General features: G+C 55.9%; 1 protein-coding gene across 7 annotated transcripts in view; it reads left to right on the plus strand.

The window, feature by feature from the left end:
- Nucleotides 1–7,893, plus strand: part of ATP11A (ATPase phospholipid transporting 11A) — a 129,337-nt gene extending 121,444 nt beyond the window's left edge. Inside the window, exons 29-30 of one of the 7 annotated variants that reach the window (XM_055335830.1) lie at nucleotides 2,686–2,788; nucleotides 3,791–7,893. In XM_055335830.1, the coding sequence (XP_055191805.1) occupies nucleotides 2,686–2,778 (93 nt within the window). In that variant the 3' untranslated portion in view covers nucleotides 2,779–2,788; nucleotides 3,791–7,893. Of the gene's footprint in view, nucleotides 1–528 lie in introns of all 7 variants that reach the window. The other 6 variants (XM_055335833.1, XM_055335835.1, XM_055335836.1 and 3 more) reach the window with 6 other exon arrangements.
- Nucleotides 7,894–17,429: the final 9,536 nt, after the last annotated feature.

Below are 17,429 nucleotides of genomic sequence, written 5' to 3' on the forward strand. Positions count from 1 at the left end.
GAGGAGAGGCCCTCCAGGAGGGGTTGTCCCGGAGGGGGCATCCAGGGATACGGGCTTCTGGGAGGGGGCGTCCAGTGAGGGGGCATCCAGAGAACGGGGCATCCAGGAGGGGGTGTCCGGGGAGGAGGGACGCCCGGGGAGGGGGGCATCCAGGGGAGCAGGCATCCAGGAGGGGGGGGTCCTGGAAGGGGTGTCCAGGAAAGGGGGCATCCAGGGAATGGGGCATCCTGCGAAGCAGGGAATGGGGCGTCTGGGGAACGGGGCATCCGGGGAAGGGGGTGTGTGGGGAAGGAGGAGTCCGAGGAGGGTTTCCGCCCAGGGGGCCGGGTTGTTCTGGGCAGAGACCCACTCCTGGTTTGCTTCACAGTGACGGGATGCTCGAGGGAGGTTCCTGCGATTGACTGGGCTCGGACCGCCTTAACTTGTTTCTCTCTTCCTTCCTCCTTCCCTTGTCTCACCTGTCTGTCCACTAACCGCCCCCACTTGTCTCGCGGCGCGCATGGCCCCTCGGCCCCTCTGGGACTGCAGACTAAGAACCAGTGCCTTTCTGTCGAGCAGTCCACCATCTTTATGCTCTCTCAGACCTCCAGCAGTCTGAGTTTCTAACGGAACAAGGTGATGCTTTTCTGTCATTTGGCGGTGGGGTTACAGTCACAGGAAGAGAGGGCCGCCTCCTCGCTGAGAGCCATCCCCCTCTGCTCCCGGGCTGGCCTCTGCTGTCCCGGATGTGCATGTGTCAGGAGCTCCTGGGGTGACCTGGGTCTGAGGGCTGCCCAGGCTGTGGTCTGTGCTCTGTGTCCACGGGAGGGGCCAGGTCCCCACGCCCCTGGCCAGCACTTAGGGCTGCACACTGGCCAGTGGCTACCAGCGGCCCTTGCACACAGGTGTGGGTGCGGCCCCTCCTAAGTTGCTTGAGCCTACGTGAGCCGAGTCCCCTCAGCACCACACCCTCTCTGCAGCCCGTGGCGCGTGGACAGCAGGACCTCCTCACTCATGCACCCATTCCACGGACAGGGAGACTGAGGCCCTCCAGAGGGCCTTGCAGAAAAGAGAGGGCTCGGGCTGAGCCACTCCGACCAGGGACAGAGACAGAGAGATGTGTTTGGGCCAAGTAGTTTTTCGAATTCTCTTTTAACTTTTTTTAAAAAAAATCTGTTTTAAGGAAAAGCCTCTACTCTGCTGTACACGGTAGTGTTGGCTTATTTCTTAGCAGCACGGGGCCACGTCCGGGGCCACGTCTGTGGCAGCTGCTGGGACCCAGTGTGCCCACGAGTAGCCAAGATTGTAGGGACACATCTGCCCAGGGATGGCTTTGTCCGTTTCTCGTCTGTTTGTCCATGTGTCTGAATGCCACATTCATGGAGGCTTCATATCAGAGATGCTTTGAAAATATGTGTTTCCTGGTGCAGCTGAGTTCATTGGAAAATATCCCAGTAAGAAAAGGGGTTTTATTTAAATGACTGTTCATCCTCAAGTTCAAATACTGTTTTTTTAACTAACAGGATGGTACATTTTTTAACTTCTGGTAATTATCAACAATCAAAATTTTTCTACTCTGGTGCCATCAGAACTTGCTAGAATAAATGACATGATTCCATCTCACTACGTACATACTTGGAAACATTTGGGATGCACGTATTAGACGGAGCACCATAAGTCATAGGATGTGCTTATGAGATGGATTAAATCTTGCCAACTCTGGGCTAGAAATACATAATTGCCCTGTTGACGGATGAGGTTTGCTACGAGTTGCTCTCACAGCCGCCTCTGGCTGCTTGGGGCAGGCTGGTGCTGGGTGGCTGCAGCATCCAGGGCCACACCTGCACCAGCCAGAGCGCGTGGTATGCACACGGGCGGGCGCTTGTGCTTCTGGGAGCCCACCCAGACACCTGCAAAGCTTTGGAGGAATAGACCTGGACCAGTCTTCCTTTATGTGGATGGCATTTCCTTCCACCTGTTCTGCTAAAATCAAAAACGTCACAGGCACCACAGGTTCTATGTGTATGCCTACGTAACCTACGTGTACGTATTTATACACGCAATCAGCTGGGTTAGCCCATGCCCCGATTAGTTCATCCTTCCCCTTGTCAGGAGACATCCTGCATCTCACACTTCATACTTCTTCACCTCTTAAAATTCCCTTCTTCCTGGTGACCGAGACCCTAATACGTTTGGCTAGAAAGCCAGCATTGGGATGCCTGGCCGCATTGACCTGAGGCACTGTGACACCCACACCCCTCGGGGGTCTAGCCTTGGGTGGGACTCATGTGTCCAACAGGAGTCGGGGCGACGGACGGGGGCAGAGGGGCAGGCAGGTGCGGTTCCTCCCCCGGGGGTAAGCACTGAGGAAGCTGCGTGGGAGCAGCCAGTCTGGCCCTTCCTGCTGAGCTGCCCATGGGCCCTCAGCCCACTGCCCGGGCCTGCCCTGTTCTCCTCCCTGTGACCTGTCCTGACCCTCGGTCTTTGTCACGTGAAGGGCAGTTAGGAAGACCAGCTCCTTCCCTGGCAGCGCCCACATGGAGAGCCTGTGCCCATCCTACTGCCCCCAGCTCACATGGACGTCCAGGGGACACGCACTGCTGGCTCAGGCCCCGTGCCCGGCTGTGAGGCAGGGTCGCACTCTCCAACGGGAAGTGCTTTTGGGGCCAGGCGCAGCCCCTCTCAGTATTTTTCCTCACCTTGCAGCAGAGCACGAAACTCAAAGCATCGGTCGCTGCTGCGCCGAGCATGGACGGGCCACTTCTGAAGGACCTCTTGCCGCGGCCGAGGCGCCATTAGCCAAGGATAGGTAACAGTGTCTGCCACACTGCTGGCAGGCCTCCTGGGTGTGCTGTGATCCTTCCAAACTGTCCATTTTTCCTCCAAAGTTTTGCTGTGCTGTGCCATTTTGGTAACAAAGGTTCATGATGAAAAACAAACACTTTTTACGCACACATGTGTATTTCTCCCAGGTAAGTGACCTGAGCATGGCTGGGCTGCATGTGGCTGTGTACAGGATGCACATACTCACGTGTGCCATGGCCAGCGTCTTTCCACATGCATTTATGGGAGGCCACTCACCCTGTGTGCCCTGTGATTAGTCTGTAGAACAAAGCTCATTTCTCGGCTGTGGTCATGGAAGGAGCTTCCTCTTAAAGGTGTATCAGGAAAGACCAAATTGTGAAAAAACAGTGGGATATTGCATAATTCACATTGAATACACCCAGGCAGACGTCTGGCCCAGGTCCTCTGTTGTCCATCAGCCGACACGTGGAGCTGTGTCTGCCCCCAGAAAGGCGTGGAAATGCAGCCACATGCACGAAGCACCCTGAGCTGGGCTTCAAGGCACGACAGGCACACCTGCCTTCTTATCCAGGAGCAGGTGTGCCTGAGGATGGTAATCCCTGGAAGACCAATTTCTCCTGCACTGCTGCCCCCATCCCTGCTGCCTGCTGAATTTAACAATGTCTAGGCGAGGTGGCTGGCTTCCTTGGGCCCTGAGAACCCACACAGACCATGTTTGTGTGCGTGGAGGGGACCCTGGGCCCCAGTCTCTGTCCCTCTGGCACAGGCTTTACAGTGACTCACCTCGGGTGTACCTGACGGTGGAGCCAACCAAGCAAGGTAGCTGTTTGTAGCCAGAACACGGTCAGCACGCTGGTTCCATATTCTCAGTCACATATGGGTCACACAAGCCCGGCCTGTGTCTGGAATGGGAGTCCCCACAGGCAGCGTCAGAGCAGGCTAGGCAGGGTTCCTGGTAGGGGGACAGGGTCCTGGGACTGACGCTATCCTTTCTGTTCTCCAACAGAGCACATGCATGTGCGGCCACGACCACCTCCCAGAACTCACCCTCCTGGCCTGTCCACAGAGCCCCAGCCCCTGGGCCATGTTCCAGGCCCGCACACAAAACAGGTGACGCTGACGTGGCCTCCCTCAAGGGTCTCCTGCACAGCCATCACCTCCCAGTCCTGCGCCCCACAGGCACTGCTGGCGGACGGGCCACCGGTCCAAGCCTCTGAGAGCCGCACACGTGTACTTCTCCACACCCCCCGGGGAGGCACAAGAACAACCGGACTTGTCTGGAGCACATGGCTGGTGCGCCGCCTCTCCTGGGTCTGGGGGCCCCACACGGCCTCCCTCGGGCTTCAGTTGGGCTGCAAGGAAGGGCGCACACAGCCCGGGGCATCCCGGGCCAAGGCCTCTAGTCTCAGGTGCCACCAGAGGAGGACACCGTGTGGTGGTGACCATCACCCTGAGCAGGGCTAGCCGCACCACCATCAATCCTGAGCACAGCGGCCCAGTCCTCACTGTGGGACATGCTGGCCGGGCCTCTGTGCTTCTTCATCTGCAGCACTCCGGTCCTCGTGCTCCTGGAGCTGGCCAGACTGGAACCTGGCGTCACCTGTTCCCACAGCCTGTCCACATCCTGGACTGTCCTGCTTCTGTCCCAGCCTGCTACCTAGTGAAGCTGCTTGTCGGGATCTGTCTGAGGGGGAGTTTGCCTCTCCAAGGGAGCTAGCATCCCCTGTGCGGATCTCTGAGTGTTTCCCGTGCCCTGGCCTGTGGAGAAGAAAGTATTGTGCATGAACGATCGGCGGCTCTGTCCACTGAAGCCTTCCCAGGACACATTCAGAGGTAGTTTTCCTCATGCCCCACAAGTAGAACCTCCCCGCATTCTCTTGTCGGGGCGCTTGTCTCACCGGTTCCAGGGGAAGGCTGCTGGCCGGGCTGTGCCGATCAGGCCCCTTCAAGGTCCTCATCGACAGGGGCCCCCAGGGACCGCATCCATCTCCCAGAATCTGTTTCAGGCCGACACAGGTCTAAAGGTGAGGCAGCATCTGCATCCCAAAAGCAGGATGGCCGCCCTGGACCAGACCTTGCATTGTGTGTCAGATCTCTGCCATGTTGCGATGGGCTGTCCAGGGGTCAGGTGGGGTGGGCAGACGTTCAGAAGGCTGCCGTGCTGATAGTCCCCATCCCTTCTCTGGACCGCTCTTTGCTTCTAGAAATAACTCTTTGATGTAGCCTTAATGGTCCACAAAGACATTTCAGTCAGATTCAAAGTTTGGATGTTGAAATAGATGCCTTTTTAGAAAAGCATCACCCAGAAGCTCAACTACAAGCAGGCCCCTTGCCCACTGCTGGGTTCCAGGCCACTGCTGGGACCGGGGATGCTGGTGCGTGGACACGGAGTTGTCTTCAGAGTCGCTAGGTGCCAGGCATTTTTGAAAGTCCAGATTTCACAGCTTGATTGTATCATGTTTTGCCTATAAAATATTTATTTGAACTGGGGGATGAATTAACTGTGTACACAGAGTAATTGGGATGAGTTCAGGTGAAGTAGAAACAGCATACCAAAGACCAGGAGAAAGGACGAAGAGCGCCGGGGTCTCCGTCCAGTCCGTCCTGCGTCCCCCGCGTCCCCACGTCCTATGTGTGGTGGCGCCCCGGACGTCCCGTCCGCGCTAGACCCTGCGAACAATGCTGTGTGTGTTTTTACAGCCGTTTTTAAGAACCTAATATGGGTATACATGTAATACCTGTAGGGGGACAGATTCTCTGTATGTTTAGTTAACAAATTCTTTGTAATGTATTTTTTTAGAAATCTTAAAATTGCCTTTGCACTGAAGTATTTTCATAGCTGTTTCTATCTCTTGATTCATTTATTTGTTAACATAACACATCTGATTTTTAAAGTATTTTTTAAAGCTTTTATTTTTTAAGTTGACAAACTTTTGGCCACTTTGCATTTAAATTCTGGTGGGAGTTCCAGCGGAATGTCTCCATATCCAATGAATGTGAAGTCTCAGATTTGATTTTGTTCTCCCTGTTTGTGTTTGGTGCTCCCAGCAGCAGTGATTCATTGAAGGCATATTTAGAGCACAATATTTTGCTTGCTTGCTCTTCATAGTTGATTGCAGATTTCATCTGCTTTTTTGTGTGTTTTTTTTTTTTTATTTCCATCCTTCGGCCTTAAAATAGAAGCTTCTCGATGGATGGTTTGGTATCCTCTCTCCCCTGGGCTGAGACAGTCGCTACTTAACCTCTGAGAGTGTGCATCTCATTGTGGAAGTCACTAACCCCTTACACGCTCCAGATGGCTTTCACCAGATTGTTTGGGAAATGCCCTGAGACTGCACCCGGTCCCTGGACATGGACAGCGGGCGGGAGGCAGAGCAGAAGAGCCGCTGGGATGGATGTGTGCATAGGACCCGGTGCCACCTCTCATCTCCACTAGTTCCTATTTACTTGCCTTAAAATGACCTTCAAGCAAGTCCTGTCAACTTTAAACATTTTTCTTAGTTTTGGAAATCTTGTTCAGGACTGCCCGCGTTAATGAACTCCCACACTGGCCCCAACTTCTGGTTCCGAACTGGCACACCATCCATCCCCTTCAGAGCAGGTCACCAATAAAGCACAGGTGGTCCTGACCGGGTCCTCGTCTCCTGCTTTCAGCAACATGTCCACTCAGGGCCACACACGTGCACGTGTACAAGCTCGCACGCACGTGCACACACACACACACAGTGCGCACATGCTCCCTGGGCTCCAAGCATCCTGCCTCCTTCCTAAGGGGACCCTGCCAGGAGCTCCATGAACACAAGGCTCCTTGGACCTCGGGCCCAGGGCGTGCAAGGGGGCTATGGATGGACGATGCTGCAGGGCCGCTGCCTAACAAGCGCCGCCTCCTCAGGGAGGCCTCCCAGCTGACGCCTCCCACAGCTCCGCCCATAGGACAGGTGACAGAGAGCAGTGTCTGGACCTCCGAGCTGCGGGGCCTCTGCCTGCACCTGGGAGCCTTGGCTGGCCCTCTGCCACGGACAGCTGGGGGAAAAGACATCCTCCCCTTGGCAACTCCGGTTAGAACCCACATCAGCCAGTCCCATGCGTTTGACTCTGTAGGGTGAACACAGACCAGACACGACCCCCATGGGGGCGGTGGCTGCCCGAGGAAAGGAGGCCCACACGCCCGGCTTCTGCATTGGCGAGTTTATAGAATTGTTTGGCCTGGTGAGATTTTGCAGCTTCAAGTACAGAAATGCCTCCTACATGCTGTTCTAATTAGCCTCAAATTGTTGCACATCAAGTGTCCCGTGCAGCCTAAAGCGAGTTTTCCAGCCTTTTTCTTTAAAAGCAGGAAGTTTGTCCGTGTTGCACTGACTGGTAATAATCTAATGCAACTCCTCCTACTTTACTTTGAAATCCACATTATTCATGTAACAGCTCTGGGTCATATTTCGGTGTGTGGTTTCCTGCCTTCTACATTTCTTTTGGAAACTTCCCATTTAAAAACAGGAAAAATGTCAGTTGGCAAATGCATTTTTTTTTTTTAAGTTAGAGGGTTAGGTGAATGGGAGTGAGAATCATTCTGATATTGTCTATAAACAAAGCTTTAACGATGATGCATTGGAAGTATTAAAGTGTGATTCTACTTTTGCAGAAAAAATCTAAAGATCAGTTTATATAGCTTTATTTTTTATCTTCTCGAAGTATACAGAATTTTAATATATATTGTCTCTGACTTAAAATTATGATGTGCATTGCCATTTAAAATGTCCATTCATTATGTAATGCAATAAAAGAGAATCTTCAAAATGTATTTAACATGAATGGTATCTATAGTTGTCATCATCATAAATACTGGAATTTATTTTTAATTATGAAATATATTAGGTGCAGTTAAGATAATAAATCAGTCTCCAGGTAGTAATGTTTGATTGATAATAATTCATTAACCCACTTTAAATTGTGATTAAACCAAATCTTACATTTCTGTAAAGTTTATTTTGTATGCTCCTGGTTTTAACTTTTATTTCTGTAGATAATATCGATGATAATTATATCAGACTTTTCTGCAGATTATTTAAGCAGGAAACTTGAATCTGCTTGCAATAAAGATGAAAGAAATGTCTGGTTTGGTTTCTTTATAAATAAGAACAATAATCAGCAGTTAGGCCCAAGTCTCTGGGGACGGAAGCTGCAGGGTAAGCCCTGTCAGCCCAAGTGTTTGGGCTGAGGGTCCCCTGATGCCCAGGTGGTGCCTGCACTCACCGAGGCCACAGCGCAGCCCAGGCATGCAGGGCAGGAGGGCTGCCTCGTGGGATTGCTGGCTGAGCTCTACTGTCCTCTTGCCACCTGGGGTGTAAGCTTCCACCTCCCCCATTCTTACTCTCATCTCTCTTCTTGCCTCCTGTCCAGACTTGGGCCACGTCATCCACGGGTCGCTCCAGGTGTCCCCTGCGCCCGCTGGTCACAACAGCAGGCTGGTTCCATGCATCCCCGTCCCCACCCAGATCCCCGCTGCCGCCCCTCCAGCTCCTTGTCTGAGGACTAACCTCAAACCCACAAAACCTAATACCAGACCCTGGGATTCTGACCCGATTAGAGTGACAAAGGTGGAGCAAGTGTTTGATGCTCTGATGCCATCACCTCAGAGGCCCCCCAAACCTCTGGGAGGGACCAGGTCAGGCCTAGGTCTCCAGCACGTGCAGTTCTAACTTTGGGGCTCGTCCCCGGGCCTTGTGCACACAGTGCTGAGGAATGTGCAGAGTGGGTAGCTGTCACTGTCACCAGCCAACCACCAGTGGCCAGCACGAGACTGAACCACCAATGGGACGTAGGTGCCCCTGGTGACTCCAGGGTCCCAGGGCCTCATGTCTGTCGTTAGCTGTCCAGTGTCTACACCCGGCTCGGGGGAGCCTGGCGGCTGGGGTGGGTATCTCTCTCACCTCGTCTGACGTCCAGTGAGTGCCCATTGGCAGAGGCTCACAGGCACACAGCACCCCTCCCCCATGTTCCCAGGAGCACACCACCATTTACTTGGTCATAACCTAACATAACCCACAACCCATGTGCTCCCTTTTTCATGGAAAAAGCCTTGAGAACATATTATTTACAAATTTCTTGCATTAAGAGGATACCACTAAAATTTTTAAATATATTCCCCAAGGGACAATGCTCACCTTTGCACAGTTTCAGGACTCCGGGACTTGGAATAATCCCGGAACATTGAATGAAATCGTAAATGTCTAACTCCTCATGGAGATGCACTCACTTGTCCTAACCCAGCTGGACGGAGGCCTGGCAGAGATCTGAGAACCTGCCAACTATCAATCAGACGGAGAATTTCTTGTACACTGAAGACATCAGTCCAATTAGTAGACAGATGTCAAGGCTAATGCCAGCCAGTCTTGACAAAATCATTCAACTTGCAGAGAAATCGACACTACACTCCCCACAGCACGTTCTTGGAGGTGACATATCGCTTACCCTCACATAAGGGATTTTTGTTTGTTCTGTTGACCCACCAGCGAGACCTCTGTCCGCTGGGAGCCATGTCTGACAACCTAGCAGCCATGGACAGGTGCCATCCTAATTTCTTTGTAAAACTTTAATAAGAGGGACACCTGGGTGGCTCAGTGGTTGAGCATCTGCCTTCGGCTCAGGGTGTGATTCTGGGGTCCTGGGATTGCGTCTCCCATCAGGCTCCCTGCTCAGTGGGGGGTCTGCTTCTCCCTCTGTCTCTGCCTCTTTCTCTGGTTCTCTCATGAATAAATAAATGAAATCTTTTTTAAAACTTTAATAGGAAATATGGATTCCTTGATTATTAGTAAGAATATGTATTAGCCTTTAATACTAGTCACACAAAATCATAATTTGGAAAAATTCACATCAATGCTCTTATTTATTTGGTTTTTACAAGATTCAAAGATAGGGAAACGATTTGAAGATAATTAAGAACAAACACGTCCTCTTGGGAATCTCAGGTAGTTTTAACATTCTTCGAATTTTTGAAGACCAGGATGCTTGGGTGGCTCAGTGGTTTAGCGCCACCTTCAGCCCAGGGTGTGATCCTGGAGACCCGGGATCGTGTCCCACATCGGGCTCCTTGCAGGGAGCCTGCTTCTCCCTCTGCCTGTGTCTCTGCCTCTCTCTCTCTGTCTCTCATGAATAAACAAATAAAATCTTTAAAAAAATTTTTTTGAAGACCTACAAATAAAGTCTCAAAATATATAAAATCTTTAAAAAAAAAAAAAAAAAAGGGCAGCCCGGGTGGCTCAGCGTTTAGCGCCGCCTTCAGCCCAGGGCGTGATCCTGGAGACCTGGGATCGAGTCCCACATCGGGCTCCCTGCGTGGAGCCTGCTTCTCCTTCTGCCTGTGTCTCTGCCTCTCTCTCTCTCTCTCTGTACCTCTATAAATAAATAAATAAAATCTTAAATAATAGTAATAAAAAATTTAAAAAATAAAGTCTCAAAATAAGAGTTAAATATCAAAATATGTTTTAATTAGCTTAGGCTACGCTTTGTGAACAATTACAGTTCCTCGATCTTTATCAACTAGTGGAGCAAAAAACATCTGTGTCCCAGGAGGGCAAGCAAAGGCCCATGTGCTGACTGGCAACATCCGGTGAGTCACACAGAGACTGTGCCACCCCGGGCCACACCATGATGAGGGCGTCAGGACCACCTGGACAGGATGGCATGGAAAGATAACCAAGCGGCACAGAAACCTGGATGTCAAGCGGTGCTAGAAGTACTCAATGGAATGGCAACGTGAGGAGGTCTCCCACCTGCCCGCCATGCTCACTCTCGGGCACCAGCATGGAGCAGCAGGAGTTCAGGGGGGCTATTTGGCTCCATCCTGTGTCTGGTGGCCTGGGGAGTCCGTGGCATCCTTCACCTGAGTCTATGCTTTGTCTTCATGTGGGGCCTCCCTGTGAATGCGTCTGTGTCCAAATGTCCCTTGTAAAGATGAGGACACCAGTCCTGTTGGGAGTGAGGGTCTGTTATTTTAGCTTGATCGCCTCAGTAAAGACCCTATGTCCAAATAAGGTCACATTCTGAGGTCCTGGGAGTTAGGACCTCAACATGTCAACCCATGAGACCCTGTTTCGGGGGTCCCACTGGGAGATTCATCAGCTTGGGGGGTGGGCGAGCAGAGGCCGTGTGTGCAAGGCGAGCAGCAGAGAGGCGAGGGTGCTTAGGGGCACATCCCCACCTGCAGCAACACCTGGGCTCACCCATGTGCACCCACAAAGCTGGGCTCCCCTGGAGCAAAGCATGTAGCCCAGGGCCCAGCCCACGTGCAGCTCATTATACACAGAGCCCGAGGGAGGAAGGGAAGCACAGGGTCATGCCGCCGGGACACCTCACACCAGACACCGTGACGCGGAGGGCTGGCACCCAGGTCTGACCCACCCCTGGGGCCCCTGCGTCCTCCAAGGGAGTGGAGCTGGCCGGCAGGCGGGGGCAGCCCTTCCATGGTCAGCTGGAGGGCACAGGTGCATCCCTGTCCTTCAGCTGGGGTGCGTCCCTCAGCCACCCCTGACAAACCCTCCAGAAGGGGTCTCGGTGCTCCCGCTCTTAGCCCACCCAAACCAGGCTCTTGTGTCTCACTCCCCTGGGAAGGCCTGGGGACACCCCTGCGCCCCACTTCCCAAGGGTCAGGCGGAGGGGGGGGTTGCTCTGCTGTGGTGCCTGTGATCACAGGGCTCGGTGACCCAGCAGCTGCCGGACGATTCCCACCCACCCGGCTGAGCTGGGCCTCCTGGGCTGTGGTGGCTGCTGGGGCTACACTTGGGCGACCAGCCCTGGCCACTGGCATCCAGAAGCGGACGTGTGACAGGCTGCCGTTAGGACAGAAGCTGGCGATGCTGAAGAATGACACCTGAGGGTGCCTGAGTTCGGGCAGCCCAAGCGAGGGATAGATGTGAGGTACTGAGGGTCCAGGTGGGTCCCCTGCTGACTCGGAGGCCAAGAGTGAGACGAGGATGTCCCTGCTGCCCACTGCGAGGTCACCTCTCTGAAGCCCCAGGCAGCCCCGGAAGGACAGCCAGAAGGCCTCCTGACTGCGGGCACAGCCTTGCTTGTCCCCTCCCAACCCTGTGCCAAGTGTGGGAGGGTGGGGACACTGAAATGGGCACAGTGGGGAGAAACCTGCTTAGTGAGCTCAGAGCTGGGAAGCCATGGCCCCAGGGCTCAGGCCTCCAGGCCTCCAGGGCTGCAGGGCTGCAGGGCTGCAGGCCTCCATATCCCCAGGTGGCTGCTGGTAGCACAAGCTTGGCTGTAGGTGGAGAACGTGCTCTCACCCCAGCAATCTCCAGTCTCAGATGAGCCCTCCCCGGGACTCAGTGACGCAGCCTGCAAACTACCCTTTGTATGTCTGCTCTGCTCCACTCTGCCGTGCACCTTCCGGAGTACTGGGGGGCAGGCAATTTCCTGGTGCCTCGATGGAGGCTTCGACAGTCCTGAAGGCCACAGAGAGGCGTGAAGGCCTTGTCGGCTGGTAATGAGAGAGACACCAGCAGGGCGCCCTGGGACCTGAGATGATCTGGGCTGGCTTTTGTACTGGGGGAATTCATTTCCTCTTGAATTACCTCAACTTGAGAATCAGCCCTAATGTTTTCTGAACAGCACAGAAATCTTGGGGTTTTGTGTCTGTATTTTCTCTGTGTTGGGGACCGCACACCAAAGCAGGATGCTTTCACGGAGAAGGAAAGGTGTTCTGGGTTGGCCGGTTCCCCAGGGGCGGCTTGCCTGGTGTGGGTGACAGATGACTGTTCTGGATCCTAGGCGGGAGTGCACCCCCATGTGGAGCCCCTGCCCACTGGCTGTGGGATCCGAGCCTGCAGCCTGCGCTGACCGTGCCTGGGGTCACCGCACAGGTCAGCAGCATTTCCCCTCATTCTCTGCGCCAGCGGTGCGATCTGTTTGCACATCCTGCAGAGCGCTCCTCCCGGCCGCCGCCCTCTGGACTTGCACTGCTCCGTTAGCTGGTGTTGACAGCAGCCTGCCTGAGACTCCCCCACTGAGGGTCTCCGATGCAGTCGTGGGGAACATGGCCTTGGTCATCACAAAACAGTGTGCCGTGGCTGCACCGTGACCCTGGGAGAAGGGGAAGCCTGGGTTCCCTGGTCCCAGAGGCTCCTGGGGCAGTGCTGGTGACCAGCCCCTCCTTCGTCTGATGTCTGATTCCCCCGCAGCAACCCCTCCTCCCTGAGCCAGCCTGCCGCCGGTGACCTTCTGTCCACTGACTCAGGGACCCAGTCCACGGCCTGCTCAGCATGTGCCCCAGGGCCTGCCTGGAGAGCGGGGCACCCGCCGACTCCACACCCCCGGCCAGAGGAGCCTGGGCGTCCCGCGGAGCTGCCCTAGGGTGCAGCCCAGCCATCGGGGAGCTTGTGACGCTCCAGGGCCACGGCTGGGGGAGGACGGTCCCGGGTTGGGGGACGTGCGGGGCACCCAGCCTGCAGGTCTGTGTCCCCGTGGGCCGATGGGTCTCAGGGACGGTTTGTCCTGCAATTTGCAGGTTTACGTTTGTCTCCCTCTCGGCGTAGCTCTCTTGTTTGATTTAAACAAGCTGCCCGCTTCATGTGGACATGGGGCGGCCTCCGCTGCACTGGAGCTGCTGCACCGGTGGACACTTAGGATGCAGCCGTCTTCATGAGCCACCTCAGCACGGTAGATGCCCAGATGCCCTGTGCCGGCATGAGTTCCGCAGGGGCCCTGAGCTCCTGCCCACCCCGGGCCCTCGGCCCTGACGACAGCTGGTGCTGCCAACAAGTCCAGAGCCCTGGTTCTGCTTGTGGACCAGGCCCTGATACCCTGCCCCACACAGGCGCTGCGGTCCCAGAAGCACAGTGCTGCCAGGCACCCCGGCCCACAGCACACACGGCTGAGGCCCCAGCACCGGCCTTATGGTCACCCTGATGCCCTGGGTGGGTGAGTGCAAGCACCCCTGCAGCCACGGCTCCTTCTCCCGAGAAGCGCCTGGGGAGTTGGGGAAGCCTCACGTGGCGGGGGGGGGCTGCCAAGCAGAGGTACAAGTCCCTCCAGGGGCTTTGAGCAGGACTCTCCCAGGCAGGGTGGGACCCTCGTCTTACAGATGAGCCAGGAACTGGAGTCAGGCCAGGGGTGGGGGCACCTCAGACCAGAACCCCATGTCCTGCCCCTGTCCCCTTTGGGTGCCTGATATGGGTCCCCGCTGGGCAATCCCAGACAGACTGCACGACCCTGCCCACATGACCTGTGGGGGTGCTGAGAGCAGGCTGGGGCATCTGCCCCCACCTCCCCCATCCTCCCCTGCCTCCTGGTCTGGCCCCTGCCCCAGGCATTTACATGTTTCTCCCCTCCTCCTCCCCCTGGCCTGATGTCCCTCTGCCCAAATGCCTCTCCTCCCTCCACTCTCCTCCCACTCCCCCTCCACCCCGTCCTTGCCCCCACTTTTCCCCACGTAGCTGGGGCCCTCCTCCCCTGCACTCCTCCTCCCCTCCCCTTCTGCCACCCTTCCCCCGGTGGGCGGCCAGAGCAGCAGCAAGGCACCTGCAGTGTAGGGACATGGGCAGACTGTCCAAGTGGGGTAGGTGTGCAGGGCTGGGGGCCAGAAGTGGGCAGGGGGAGCTTCTGGAGGTGGGTGGTTTCAGATGGGGGCGCAACCCTGCAGTCACCAGCTGGAGGGCGCAGAGCTCCCCATTGCCATGGGGCCATCTCAAGCAACAGATGTCACCCACAGCTTCCCTGCACCCCAAAGAGCCACATCCCAAGCTGGTCCATCAGGTGTGAGGACAGGTGTTGGGACAGGTGAGGGGCAGGCGGTGTGGGGGCAGCAGGAGGAGGCCCCTACTGCGTCCTATGTCCTTGGTCCCCCAGCTGGGCAGCAGGAAAGGCAGGAGGCCCACAGCCTAGCCCCCTTGCCTTTCCAAAGGGCTACTGGAGAGAGACCCCATGGTTTAAAACTAAGAGCAGTTTTCTCATCTAACTTCAAGGCTGTTCTACAGCACCTTGTTCCTCATCCGCTTGGTTCCTCCTGAGCAGTTCTGGACACGAAATAACAGGGAGCTCGGGAGGAACAGGCTTTTCTCCTGAGCGAGCACAGTGTGGAAACGTGGGTGCAGGTGCGGAAGCCTGTGTTGGCTGTAGCAGGCTGCACACAAGTGCTGACCAGGAAGGGCTTAAGGTGACCAGCACAGCCCAGCAGGATGTGCAGGGGATGCTGTGGGAGGCCCCAGGACATGTGGCTGCTGGGAGCCACAAGGTCACCACAAAAAGAGCAGTGTGTCCCGGGAGGGCTGCTGGTCCCCCGGGGGCTGCCAGCCGCTGAGTGTCTGGCCCCCAAAGGCAAGCAGGGGACCCCACTTGGTAGGTGGGTGAGGGGATGTGGGCCCTGGAGAAGGAGCGGTTGCACTGGAGGGCGTTCTGTGCAAATCCATGGGTGACAGCCCGACAGAGGTCACAGGCCAAGCTGTCCAGAGTGCTGCCCCAGCCCCAGGGAACCATGCCCTCTGCTCAGCCCGGGGATGAGCAGGTGGTGAGGAGAGTGCTCTCGCTGTGGTGAGTCCTCTCTATCTTAGGACCCTTAACTCCTCAGGACCCCGCTCCCCACCCCGTGGGCTGCCCTGGGGCCTCCCGGCCCTGACCTCACAGTCCAGGCACAGCCCATGCTCCTGGGTGCAGGCCCAGGGCCTCCCTGTGCCTCTGTGGGCCTCAGTTTTGCCTTACGTGAAATGGGGGTGAAGGCTGCCCCAGCTGCCTCACATGTTGTGCAGAGAGCTGCTATAACATAGGGCCCCCAGCCGGGGGCTGGCTCAGGGCAACACTTCTTCAGAGTGGTAGAGGCAGGGTTTTCTCACAGGAGAACTTACAGGAAGCTAGAAGGAGGCCGACCCTAGGGGGTCAAGGTGCACCTGACAGTCCCTGGTGGATCGGGGAGGATTTTGCGCAGCTGGAAACCCGCCTCTGTGTCCAGCACCGTCTCCCCGCCCCACCTGCCTGCCCGCGTTGTTCACTGGCGCACACCTGCATCTTGCAGACGACTCCCTTTCTGAGCTTCAGGCTTCGCACTGCCTTGAACTATAAACGGGTCGTTTACCTGGGAAAGAATCGTGTGGGCAAGTCCAGGTGAGCTCACGGTCACGGCAAAGGAGAGGCCTCCGCAGCCAGGCTGTTGAACTTCCGTAACGTGGGGAGAATCCTGCCGTTGGGCCTGAGGCCCCCGGGGCGTGTGTACCTGCGAACAAGCTGGCCTGGAACTCAGCAAGCGCGGAGACCCCACTGAGTTGACGTGGTATTATTTTAAGGGGCTCCAGTCTCCAGGAGACGTAGTTACAAGCGTTTGCTCCATTTCTACTTTTGTGTTTGCTCATGAGAATGAGCTGGCAGGCGGGAGGCTTGCTGGGCTGGGGACGCGGGCGCAGGTGACGGTGGTGCTGCAGCCCCAGGGATGTTTGGTGGCCTCATCCCTTGGACAGGGCAGTAGAACACGGGGGTCAGCCTTTCACCAAAACACGCACAGAGGCAGCTGTGGGCCAAGCACCAGCTTACAGGAAGCTATGCGGGGCCGGGCGGAGTCTGGCGGTGCTGTCGGCTGGGGTGGCCGCTGGAAGGGGCCCGGTGGCACGGTGTCCGTGGGCTCTGGGCTCACATCACCTGTCTGTGCACATTCCCGTTTGAGTGGGGGACATAACCCTGCTTCCTCCTGACTTCCTTGAGTGAAACTTCCAGAATTTCAGCCCGCAGTGGGATGTCCACTACTCCGTGGTTAGGGGGAAATGCTAGGACATCTCGACCTCGTGGCCCAGCCCCAAGTATGAGTGACACTGAGCCCAGATGTTGGTGTGTCTGCGGCCTGGAACTGCCATGCGCAGGCCAGCTGTCCTGGGACTCTAAGCTCCTGGAGGGCAGGGTTGCCTGATGCCCTCGGCACTAAGGCAACTAGAGCAGGTGCGCAGGGAGGTGGCTGGGCAGTAGGAGGAGCGGGCAAAGCTGGTTGGCTTGGATCTTCCACTGTGCTCGGCCACGTCACTGCCACCCAGGCCCCCCAATACCGTGTGTGCTGCCAGGGAGACACCTGGATTCCAGAGAGGGACAGAACCAGACATGCTGGCTGTCATCTCTCTGCATCCTCACTGCTTTCCAGTGGAAGACAGAACAGCCAGAGGGCAGTGACATGGTTTGGTGCTCTGTGGTTGTGCTGGTCTGGAGATTTTTATTTACTTAATATTTTAATTTTTAAAAGTATCTATTTCAGAGAGAGAGAGAGAGAGAGAGAGAGAGAGAATGTGTGCATGGGTGGGAGGGGCAGAGGCAGGGGAAGGGAGAACTCCAGCAGACTCCTCACTGAGCAGGGAGCCCCATGGGGCCAATCCCAGGACCCTGAGATCACGACCTGAGCCGAAACCAAGAGCTGGATGCTTAACTGACTGAGCCCCCAGGTGCCCCCAGCCTGGACATTTTTAAAGTGAAGGGGCCTGACCTCTAGGTTTGAGCTCTGTGTCCTTGGGGTTACAGGAGCTGTGGGAAACCTGCTGCTAGATGACCCCGCCCTGTGCCTCTCTGCTGGGAGCTTCCTGTGGGCACCACAGTCCAGAGCTGCTGAAGAACTATAGTCTTCGGAGCAGGAGCCCACCCCCAGGCTCCTGGCACCAGCTGTCCTCAGGGTGCTGGAGGCT

Source organism: Nyctereutes procyonoides, unplaced genomic scaffold (genome assembly GCF_905146905.1).
Source record: "Nyctereutes procyonoides isolate TBG_1078 unplaced genomic scaffold, NYPRO_anot_genome, whole genome shotgun sequence".
In the NCBI taxonomy this organism is placed as follows: domain Eukaryota; kingdom Metazoa; phylum Chordata; class Mammalia; order Carnivora; family Canidae; genus Nyctereutes; species Nyctereutes procyonoides.